We start from the raw sequence: 11,756 nt of genomic DNA, 5'->3' as shown, positions 1-11,756 counted from the left end.
GTGTTACTGAATGTTAACTTAATAGTGCTCTGATGTAGACTAACCTTACCATGGATAGTGGCGATGTTGTCAAAAACAAATGGTGACCGCTAGTGTGAATGACCAGCCATTATTGCCCCCTCACCCTCCTAATTTTTTTTCTATAGACAGAATGGCTGAGAATGACGTTGACAATGAACTGCTGGACTATGAAGAGGATGAGGAGCCTCAGGGAGCCCCGGAGACTACTGCCCCAGCAGGCAAGAAGGAGGTGAAGGGCTCCTATGTCTCCATCCACAGCTCTGGCTTCAGAGACTTCCTGCTCAAACCAGAGCTGCTCCGCGCTATTGTCGACTGTGGCTTTGAGCATCCATCTGAAGGTGAGTGCAATGGGTGGATGAGTGCTGGGAGTGGCATAAATGGAGGTCATGAATAGCAGTGGCATGTCTGTGGATACAATGGAGTGGCTGTATAGGTGGAGGCTGTGTCCAACGTCATTGGGTGTTGATGGACCACTTGTCAAAACAGTGCATGTGTTGTCCAAGGTGTGTTATGGTAAACAATGGCTTTTTTGTTCAGATAAAGGTGGTGAACTGCATTCAGGTGTACTGACCAAATGCCTCATTGTTTTCCAGTTCAACATGAGTGCATCCCTCAGGCCATCCTGGGCATGGACATCCTTTGCCAGGCCAAGTCTGGTATGGGCAAAACGGCAGTGTTTGTTCTTGCCACACTACAGCAGATTGAGCCTGTGGATGGACAGGTCAGTATCTGCAAATGTCTCTTATGTCAAGTTTCAAATATTTGTTATGCATAACCCACAGGTGATCTATTCGCATCAAATACTACTCTTTTCTCTAGGTGTCAGTTCTAGTAATGTGCCACACACGAGAGCTGGCCTTCCAGATCAGTAAAGAGTACGAGCGTTTCTCCAAGTACATGCCCACAGTAAAGGCAGCCGTGTTCTTTGGGGGCCTGTCTATCAAGAAGGATGAGGATGTGCTGAAGAAGAACTGCCCTCACATTGTGGTGGGAACCCCTGGCCGAATCCTGGCCCTCATCCGCAACAAGACCCTCAACCTAAAGAACGTCAAGCACTTTGTCCTGGATGAGTGTGACAAGATGCTGGAGCAGTTGGGTGAGTCCTTGCTTATTATTCATGTCCTTTTTGGAAATGCTCCTTCACTCGACTGTTAATCCAACCCATGTTTGTAATTTACCCCCTGAAAAATGATTTCTATCAATTGCAATCTTGATTTGGGTTTCCCCAATGGAAATCTGTTGTCACTTTTAGACTAAAGTGGATGTCTTGGTTGTTGGCTGTTCTGGGGGGTAGTTTGAGACTTGGCTGTTTTATCCATGGTCCCATTTCTCTCATGTTTCAGACATGAGGCGTGACGTACAGGACATCTTCAGGCTAACACCACATGAGAAGCAGTGCATGATGTTCAGTGCCACTCTCAGCAAGGAGATTCGACCGGTCTGCCGCAAGTTCATGCAGGATGTGAGTGCAGGGGGTAGCACTGCCACTTCATGCGGTTATGGACTCAGGTTGTTTGTAAAACAGCACAACTTTGCATTGACTTCATAGAAGTATTTTTGTGGTTCTGAAGTGACATGCTCTGTCTCCTGTAGCCCATGGAGGTGTTTGTAGATGATGAGACCAAGCTGACGTTGCACGGTCTGCAGCAGTACTACTGCAAGCTGAAGGACAGCGAGAAGAACCGCAAGCTCTTTGACCTGCTTGATGTGCTGGAGTTCAACCAGGTAAACCCACACACTAATGGTATAACTTTTATCCCTGTAAGAAGTCTTATTTGTGCTGTTTCCTTGTAAATTTGTTTGCTATATTTCTGTAATGTCTCCTGTGTACCTCTAGGTGGTGATCTTTGTCAAGTCAGTGCAGCGCTGTGTGGCGCTTTCTCAGCTACTGGTGGAACAGAACTTCCCTGCCATTGCCATCCACAGGGGCATGGCTCAGGAGGAGAGGTCAGTCTCTGTTGCTTACATGCACGCTTTTCTCTCACATCTCAAATGAAATGGAGCCCCAAATGCTGGCTTTTTATATAGCTGAAAGCCTCTTCAATTAACTCTGCACAATTTCCTTCAAATGGCAGCCTCTACATCTAGTAATACCTATAGCAGCTGTGTTAATCCTCTCTGTCTATCCCCAGGCTGTCCCGTTACCAGCAGTTCAAGGACTTCCAAAGGCGGATCTTGGTGGCCACCAACCTGTTTGGCCGAGGGATGGATATCGAGCGAGTCAATATTGTCTTCAATTACGACATGCCTGAGGACTCGGACACCTACTTACACAGGGTGAGTCACATAACTGAAGGAGCCTCAAACACCGGTGTTCTGGTTGTGAATGGTATTTCCAAATACCGATTGCATCTGACGATTTCATCAACTTGTCATTGGCCTCTGTAGATCTCCCTCCAAAGGCTCATATTCTTTGAGTTGTCACTCCCATTTGACCCTTTTGCCCTTCAGGTGGCCCGTGCTGGGCGGTTTGGAACCAAGGGTCTGGCTGTGACCTTTGTGTCAGACGAGACCGATGCCAAGACTTTGAATGACGTGCAGGACCGCTTTGAGGTCAATGTTGCCGAGCTGCCAGAAGAGATCGACATCTCCACTTACAGTAAGTCTTTCTCCATCCTTATACACTCAAACTGACATAACTATTACTCAACTTGCAAGAATAAAAAGTGATCTTTGTCACTGTCTGCTGATGTTTAATTCAATGTTTAAAGGGAATGAGTGTAGCGGGTCAAAGTGACTTGGCGATCATAACAAATGTCAATGTGTCTGGGGTAAGCCGCATCTGTTAATCATTAGTACTCTAATGCTGGGCCTGAAAGGTCAGGGGGATATTGTCAGCTCATTGAAACCCCCAAGATAATTGCCTGGTATAATAACTCCCTTAGTAATGGTGGTGACCAGAGAGAATTGGACTGCCACATAGGGCTGTCCTCCACACAATATCTTTGCCACCCGAAAGTAATTTGTTCTTTTGACCAATCAGTTGGTTGACATTTTAAAGTGTTATTTATATATTCTTCCATCGCTTGTCTGGTGCTTTAAGCCAGGGGTGTCAAACTCATTCCACGGAGGGCCTAGTGTCTGCTGGGTTTTGGTTTCTCCTTTCAATTAAGACTTATACAACCAGATGTGAAGTTCCTTACTAAACAGTGACCTTGATGAATTAAGTCCAAGGGAGGCGCGAAAGCCCTTCGACACTCTTCCCTCTGGAATGAGTTTCACACGTGCTTTAAGTACACATTTTGATGAAATAAACAAATGACTCCGGAGCCAGAGAACCTGTACCTAAACATCCTACTAGCCTTCACAGATTCTGCCGTTATGCTCTCTTCTACCAATTTGTGTGCCAGTTAAGGGTTTCATATGCACTTTTTCATGGAACAGTGGTAATAAATTATATACAAATATAAGTCCCTTCTATTACCAACTATGTAAAAGATGCCAACAAATAAACATTGTAGGCTGCAGATTAATATTGTGATAACTGTTTTTTTTTCAACCGCTCCACATTTCTTGTTAACAAACTAGTTTTGGCAAGTCAGTTAGGACTTTGCATGACACAAGTAATTTTTTCCAACAATTGTTTACAGGCAGATTATTTCACTTATAATTCACTATCACAATTTCAGTGGGCCGGAAGTTTACATACACTAAGTTCACTGTGCCTTTTAAACGGCTTGGAAGGTTCCAGAAAATTATGTCATGGCTTTAGAATCTTCTGATAGGCTTTTTTAAAAACCTTTTTTATTTAACTAGGCAAGTCAGATAACAAATTCTTATTTTCAATTACGACCTAGGAACAGTGAGTTAACTTTTTTGTTCGGGGGCAGAACGACAGATTTTTACCTCTGGATACGATCTGGCAACCTTTCGGTTACTAGTCCAATGCTCAAACCACTAGGCTATCATTTGGGTCAAAAAGGGGTGTGGATGTATTTCAAGGTCTCCCCTCAAACTCAGTGCCTGTCTGCTTGACATCGTGGGAAAACCAAAATAAATCAGCCAAGACCCCAGGAAAAAAATGTCTTGACCTCCAAGTCTGGTTCATCCTTGGGAGCAATTTCCAAAAGACTGAAGGTACCCCACATTCATCTGTACAAACAATAGTACGCAAGTATAAACACCACGGGACCACGCAGCCATTGTTCTGCTCAGGAAGGAGCCTTGTTCTGTCTCCTAGAGATGAATGTACTTTGGTGTGAAAAGTGCAAATCAATCCCAGAACAACAGCAAAGGACCTTGTGAAGATGCTGAAGGAAACCGGTACAAAAGTATCTCTATCCACAGTAAAACGAGTCCTACATTGACATAACCTGAAAGGCCGCTCAGCAAGGAAGAAGCCACTGCTCCAAAACCACCATTAAAAAAAGCCAGACTACGGTTTGAACTGCACATGGGGATCTGTGTCAGATCATACTTTTTGGATTAATGTCCTCTGGTCTGATGAAACAAAAATGGAACTGTTTGGTCATGATGACCATCGTTATGTTTGGAGGAAAAGGGGGAGGCTTGCAAGCCGAAGAACACCATCCCAACCGTGACGCATGGGGGTGGCAGCATCATGTTGTGGGTGTGCTTTGCTGCAGGAGGGACTGGAGCACTTAACAAAATAGATGGCATCATGAGGAAAAATGTGGATATATTGAAGCAACATCAGTCAGGAAGTTAAAGCTTGGTCGCAAATGGGTCTTCCAAATGGACAATGACCCCAAGCATACTATCAAAGTTGTGGCAAAATGGCTTAAGGACCACAAAGTCAAGGTATTGGAGTGGCCATCACAAAGCCCTGACCTCAATCCTATAGAAAATGTGTGGGCAGAACTGAAAAGGCGTGTGCGAGCATGTTTGACCCAAGTTAAACAATTTAAAGGCAATGCTACCAAATTCTAATTGCATGCATGTAAACTTCTGATCCACTGGGAATGTGAAATCATTCTCTACTATTATTCTGACATTTTACATTCTTAAAATAAAGTGGTGACTGACCTGACCTAGGACAGTTTGTTGCAAACATGGTTTACTAGGATTAAATATATTTGGCTAAGGTGTATGTGAACTTCTGACTTCAACTGTAAATATCCTATAAATCACATTGGCTACGCATGGCCTGTCTGCAACAAACTCAAAACATTATCAATTGGGTCCAGCCCGAGCCGTGCGCTAGTGAACTTGCAACATTAAATAAAATACCCTGTTTTGCTGCACCAGTGAGCTCTGAACAGAAACCACTGTAGGCTATTCTGCATCTTCACCGCCATCCCTGTGGCCTCTAGTGGATTAGTCCACAGACATGCGCGACCCACAGGTTTGTTTCATGCTCGACTCACAGGTTTCTTATGTGCCATTAAGACACAAATGTGGGGTCAGCCCTAAACTGGGTAGGTCTTAGTGAATGGAGACTCCGTACATGTTTAAACGTATGGTGAAAAGCTGGAATGCCCAGCTGGTGCTTATGGAGATGGTCTTCAGAAGTGCCTCTTCTTGCCTTTCTCACCCACCACTTTTTTTCTTCTATTTTTTTTTTCTAGTTGAGCAGTCCAGATGAGTCCTCCATCCCAGAAGAAATGTCCGCTAACCCTGAATCTGTCCTTGTTTGGATGAAAAACCTTCCTCGCTGTTTTATTTTAAGCTCTGTTCCTTGACTGTTCACCAAATGTATTTTTATTTTATCATTGGGGGTTGTCTGGTTTTAATTTTGTTGTGGTTTATTTTTGGTCAATGAAATTAAAACTTTTTATAAAATTCCAGTTTCTGATCCAATTTGACAGGTTACATGTTACTTACAAAGCGTATTAAGAAATTCTTCAAGTGACTTTATTTTTGCTAGTTAAATGGGACCATAAATTCCCCATTCAGAATGATTTCATGCGAGCTTACAAACGTTGGGCCCAATCTAAAACGCATCAGGAAAGTGTATAAAAAGCTTCTTCGAAATTACTCTTTACTGTGAGTCCCAAGCATGTGGTGGTTGCATGCTGGCTCACTGTCAAAGCTGGGAAATCTGGGCACACCTTCACTCTTTGTAAGGGCTTGTAAAAGGAGGGACCATCACGGCTTATTTGGAAGAACGATAGTGTCTGCTGGTGCATGACTGACCCCAGGGATCATGGCTCTATTAATGGGAGCGTCCTTCCATTGGGTAATCGCATATCTGCCTAATGGTAAACTTATTTATACAGGAATCAAACTGTTATAAGGGTGTCCTATCACATAAAACAACCTATTAATGCTAATTGGCCACATCTCTAGTGTTTGAACCATATTTTCCCAGATATCTTTAGTGAAACCGGGTTGTGACAGACTAGCCGTTTTCATTACAGAAGTCATTGGATGAAGGCGTCTTCTGTAAGGGAGTTATGTTTAGTGACTTGACTGAACATTACCGCAAGCAATGCGTGTTATGGTTTGGAAAGCACAAGACATTTCATATCATTGACTTTATTTTCCAAAATAAGTTTATATATATATATACACCTTTTTATTAGGGTTAGTGTTCCCACCAGACCACATCTCCATGTTAGTGTTTGTTTACGGGAAACTGCGGGATATCTAGCTCGCCCCGAACATGTGGAAGAGTAGCTTTGTCAGAGGTACCTGTATAGATCTGTGAAACTGCTATACAGTCTTAGAATTATTTCTCGCTGATTAAAGATGAGGGCCTTATTTTTCGAAAGCTGTATCGCAAACAGACGTTTCTTAACGGTGAAACTCCACGTCGGGTTTGTAGTTCACATGACCCAGTCGTGGGCGATGCTGAGAACTGTAGAGAGAAGGCCGACAGAGCTAGGAGTGCAGGCGTGACTAGTAGCGGTTTAGGATTTTTTTTATTTTTAGCTTAACCTAAAGCTCCCAACCTGCTACGAAATTCACTTCCGGTTGTAACGGTACTCTAGGCGGAACTGAAAGGGTGCACTTGTTCATTAGGTAATACATCAACATACTTTATTCCAAATGCAGCATGAACTCAATTAGCCTGTAAATCGAAGTTAGGACAAAACAACCAGATATGCTTTTATACAAGTTTTCAATCACTTGCTCAATAAAGTGCAGAGATTGGAAATGGCAGTGTGTGCTGTGCCCACATCAGAGCCCAGACTTGCTCAGTGCTAGCTATACATGGACTGGTTCATTGGTTTTAAGTTCTAACTCAAATGGATTGGTCTGTATACAGCAAACAAGGATGCATCTGTACATGGCTGCTCTATAGTGTCGTTATAAAACCAGACTTCTCAAATCACAATCTACATAGGTAAGCGTGATGGCAGTGTAACCATTCAGAACGTCCATTTTATCTTAAGTCTATCACCTAACAGGCTGAGGCTATGAACGCCTGTCCCAACCTAGAAGTTGTACAAAAAGTTGAATCATATAAAAATAACACTCATGGACTAATGTAATATGTGAATCCTCTAATACTTTTCATGGAGTCAGAGGGAAAAGCATGTGAATTACATATTTTAGTCTAAGATATACCACTCATTCAGTCATGAACAAGGCTAAGGTGCATGAATTATCAACCCTTCCTAATAGGGAAGAATTTGGCATTTTAGTAATTCTAAAGAGGTCCATGTCTCACCAATACAGAATCTTAACCTCAACTTCAAACAACTTATGCTAATCTCTTCGAGGTGCTATAACAGACTGACATGTCCATGCAAAGGAGGCCATTTGTAATCATGTAGTGCTGACCCCTTTTGTAGTGTCCTCATGTCTGCTTCAGTCTAATGAGCATGATGTTATCGTCGACATGTCAACCTTCAATGGCAAAGAGCAGATTTATACGCCACAAACATAAAGCAACATGAGTAAGAGTTTTGTAGAGTATTGTGGATCAGTTGCTAGATTACAGGCCAGATTGAGTCTGAAACGGTCCCGCCCGCTAGTTACAAATTACATGTTTACTTCATATGCATGCATTTTTATTTTTATAACAAACCAGAGGCTGGCTGAGGTTCTTTCTACCCCTCAGTCAGGATTGTAATTTGCGTCAAATCAGCAACACCACTTCTCAATGCCAGAATCCGAGGCTTGTTCCGCTGGCGCTAGGTTAAATGTCTCACTGTTTCAGGGCTGAGGCATGGAGGAGTAAGAAAATGGGGACTGATCCAACATCTAATGACCTATCACACACACACACAAAGCCTCAGCCAACAGCTTCTGCGCCAGTCTGTCTCTAACCATAACATCTCTCCTTGGGGAGTTGTCTTCGTCCACTATTGCTCAGATAATGTGGCTGTTTGATGACAGTGAACACTGGTGAGACCAGGGGTCAAGTCCCAGACCTCATGGAACTCCCCTCTCTCTGCTGACAGATCTCAGCTGTTTTGTCTCAGGGCCCTCCGGTCATGCCGCTCCAAACATAGCAGCATCGCTTCTCTCATTGGCAACCACTGCGTCATCGTCTCTGTCACAACAATAAATATCATTACAAATACAAAAATGTCCCTTCTAGAGCATTCTGTGGAGTGTCCATCTTCTGTCCCACAAAAACAGTCTTTTAGTGTCTTCATTTGGTTACGCAAATAGCAGGTATTCGGAAATCTACTGGAGAAGTCACTGTTTCTATGCAAGTCTGATTCTCCTTCCACTCAAACCAGACCTGCTTGCCATTGACAGGCCTACTATGCTGGCCATCACCATGAAATGAAACCCCTTACCATCCTACGTCCACAAGTCTACTGGGTGTGTGTGCAGCAGCTGGGTTGGAGTCTGCATTGGGTGTGTCCCACCTTTCTCTATTGTCCCCAAAGTGTGGGTTCTGTCCCAGAGTACAGAAGTGTATGGGGAGTGACAAAATAGTGACTGGGCAAATCCATATTTGTCTATTTACACACTTTGGTGATTCCCGTTGATGAACCACAAAGGACCGGGTGTCTACTCTAAGGCCGGCACTAGTCACTCATCTCTGTCCAGAATGCAGATCAACCAATCAAATTCCTTCACCCAGGCCTCCCAAAACATGCTCCAGGAGGGTGGTGGGGATCTTTGCATCTGGCTAGTGTCTACTCAAAGATACTCTTAGGACTACTACTCTATCAGGGGCTTGGCGGGGGGGGGGGTAAAGTGAGGGATTTGAGGGGGACGCTAGTCGGTGAACTTGTGTGTGTCTCCGTAGAGCCACTGCTGGGGCGGGAGGGCAACCTCGTTCAGATGACTGCACTTATCACTGCACTTGCAGGACTGCACGAACATGATGGAGTGGTCGAAACGCTCGCCATCAGGGCAGGCAAAGGTCACGGAAGCAGTGCGTGTGCGGCGGGGCGAGCAGCAGCGGCCGTCCACACACACGCCGCAGTAGTTGGGCCGGTAGAGACGCGTGCTGCGGCAGCCAGCATAGGAGAGACGCAGGGGCTCTGGGGCCTTGTGGGTACGGGAGCACTTCCTCCCTTTCTGTGGAGAAGAGAAAGAGTTTGGGTTAGTCACTGTACAATCCCAGTGAATCACAACTACAGTTATGCTGGCACAGGGAGAGAAAATCTGAGGAAAGGTCAAAACAACAAGAACAGGGCTAGAGAGGGGCATGGTGATAGTATGGGTGGGTGCAAGTTCTTTTTAAAGATCCTTACTGTCATTTTATTTTTTGTAATTTGAAATAGATTTCTAAGTCTTTTTGTAAATGATTGTAAAGCCCAATATGGATTTTGTGGTGTGTGTTATGAGGTGGCATAGTGTCACATTAACGCCCCAACAACTCTCAAAACACAGAGAGAACATTAAGACAGGTGCCTAACAACCAGACTCATCAGTGAATAACTGCTCTGGTGAGATGTGGAGAGCGTTTAAGGGTGTTACATGAAACGAGAGAAAGCGAGGGAGTGGGAGAATAGAGAGCGATTTGCGTCGTACACACAAGAGCCTATTAACACAACACACAGAGACCTGGGCAGAGTGGGAGAGGCTGGTAGCATGGTGGATGTGGCTACATGTTAGCTCCCACAGAACTCAAGGATAAGAGTCTACATTCCACTGTCACAACTATTTGGTGCCTTGTACTGTTGGTCTTCAGGTCTTCTAATTATGCTTTTTCCATTCACAGTTCAGTTGAACTTGTTCCACAGCAACAGTACTGTGAATAGAGTGGGCTCAGACACACACTGGGGGAGCTTGCCAGAGGGAGGGGCACTTAATACCATGATATTAATATGGATGTGGGCACACCCCTGTCCACACAGTCTCTTAAGGTTTAGACTGGGATGCAGGCATTGACCTAAATACACGTACCTGCAATGTATGAAGACCGGGGGACTATTAAATGGTTGCCACACCAAAATGGTGACCGCTGTAATCCCTTCCTTAAAGGCGGGCTGAACTTCCTGAATTAGCCTCGGTTTCAATTCTCCTCATTAGAAAATGCGACTGAGAACGAGATTTGGGTCATGGAGGAGTGCTTTGATGTGGGTGTCTCATGTGTTTAAGAATGTGGGAAGCGTTTGTACTTTCACTCTGCCAAAAACAGTACACAGTCACTCATTCTCCTAGATCAAGGGTTCCCAACCTTTTTTCCTCCAAAAAAAACAAAAACATTTTTAAAGTCAGGCCCCCCTTTATTTTTTACATGATTGTTTATTGATTTAGCCTTTATTAATTACACGACCAGCTTGATTTGGTTTAACGTGAAGTACTTAGGAAAATATTATTTGGAGCTAATTTCCTGCAATTCTCTGTAGTTTAACAAGACTCTTGACATCTTTTTGATAATAATCCAAAATAAGTTCTAGACCCTTGTTATTCCGCTACCAAATGTGTTTTATGATATTTATATGAACTCTCAATTTAATTATATATATTCTCTTGTAAACTAAGTGAATATATCAACTGATAGCGACAGTCACACATTGTATAAGATTACCTCTCAAGCACAGTCCAATTTCTTTGAGTCCTCGACTTTAGAAGGTCGTAGCTCCGCTTCTGAATGTTATAGAGCCAAACCAAATATATTCCCATGTGCATCAGTCGAGTGTTTCTCTGGCATTTTACCACTTGTTTCTAGCCTAAAGTGTCACCGATGTATGCGTCATCTCAAATCAAGGAATGTCCCACGCCCCACCACGAAATGTTGGCATACCCTATGGGCGGCCGTGACCCATAGGTTGGGAACCCCTATTCTAGATAACGTTAAACAGTCTAACCAAGTCTTGTCTGGAAGTAGACTAGCTAGCCAGCTAGCCAACTTCTTTTGCCGATTAGCTTCAGCTGGCCAGTGAACAACCGTGGCAAATTTGGTTTGATAGCATATCTGTGTGGCTAGATGGGGGCCGTCAATAAATTACACAATGTAAATGGGACAATATTTTCATGTTGCACATCTTTCAATTGTCTAATTAAGTACTTTCAATATATGCATTTAATTTATTCAGCTTCTAATTAAATTTGTAGCTGTTGGCATTTTAAAATATTGTCCCATGTACATTGTGTGATTTACTGGTCCTTAGCTAGCCCCATAGTGATATTGAATGTCAAACCAAATTTACCTTGGGGCATTACGATTGGGGTGTGTGCAGCTGGTTTCCGAATTCATGATTACTTGGGTGCTGTGGGCAGGATTGAAATAAAACCCAAAAATCTGTTGTGGTACCCTTCATTCTGTGACATACCATTTTTTCCTAATTATCTCACAAATCTCAGTTTGGGATGAGACTGACTTTATGACCCAAATTATCCTATTTACACTTTGTAGTCAATTTTGGCAATTTATATACCCTTTATACACACACACATACACATTACCTTGATGG

At 43.5% G+C, this 11,756-nt stretch overlaps 1 protein-coding gene across 1 annotated transcript; it reads left to right on the top strand.

The window, feature by feature from the left end:
• Nucleotides 1-117: 117 nt before the first annotated feature.
• LOC135569232 (ATP-dependent RNA helicase DDX39A-like) lies at nucleotides 118-5,768 on the top strand. Its single transcript, XM_065015998.1, has 9 exons — nucleotides 118-359; nucleotides 615-742; nucleotides 841-1,117; nucleotides 1,365-1,483; nucleotides 1,615-1,746; nucleotides 1,859-1,968; nucleotides 2,154-2,298; nucleotides 2,473-2,620; nucleotides 5,550-5,768. The coding sequence occupies exons 1-9, from the start codon at nucleotides 152-154 to the stop codon at nucleotides 5,564-5,566; spliced, it is 1,284 nt and encodes a 427-aa protein (XP_064872070.1). The 5' UTR covers nucleotides 118-151; the 3' UTR covers nucleotides 5,567-5,768.
• Nucleotides 5,769-11,756: the final 5,988 nt, after the last annotated feature.

The sequence above is a fragment of the Oncorhynchus nerka genome, unplaced genomic scaffold (genome assembly GCF_034236695.1).
Source record: "Oncorhynchus nerka isolate Pitt River unplaced genomic scaffold, Oner_Uvic_2.0 unplaced_scaffold_1185, whole genome shotgun sequence".
NCBI lineage: Eukaryota > Metazoa > Chordata > Actinopteri > Salmoniformes > Salmonidae > Oncorhynchus > Oncorhynchus nerka.
This window is presented reverse-complemented; position numbering and strand designations above follow the sequence as displayed.

What these genes read in the sequence shown, in the direction of transcription:
- LOC135569232 (XM_065015998.1), top strand. Translation starts at nt 152, where the DNA reads ATGGCTGAGAATGACGTTGACAATGAACTGCTGGACTATGAAGAGGAT. An exon ending in TTGAGCCTGTGGATGGACAG is followed by an intron (nt 743 to 840) that starts GTCAGTATCTGC and finishes TCTTTTCTCTAG; the next exon opens with GTGTCAGTTCTAGTAATGTG. An exon ending in GCCGCAAGTTCATGCAGGAT is followed by an intron (nt 1,484 to 1,614) that starts GTGAGTGCAGGG and finishes TGTCTCCTGTAG; the next exon opens with CCCATGGAGGTGTTTGTAGA.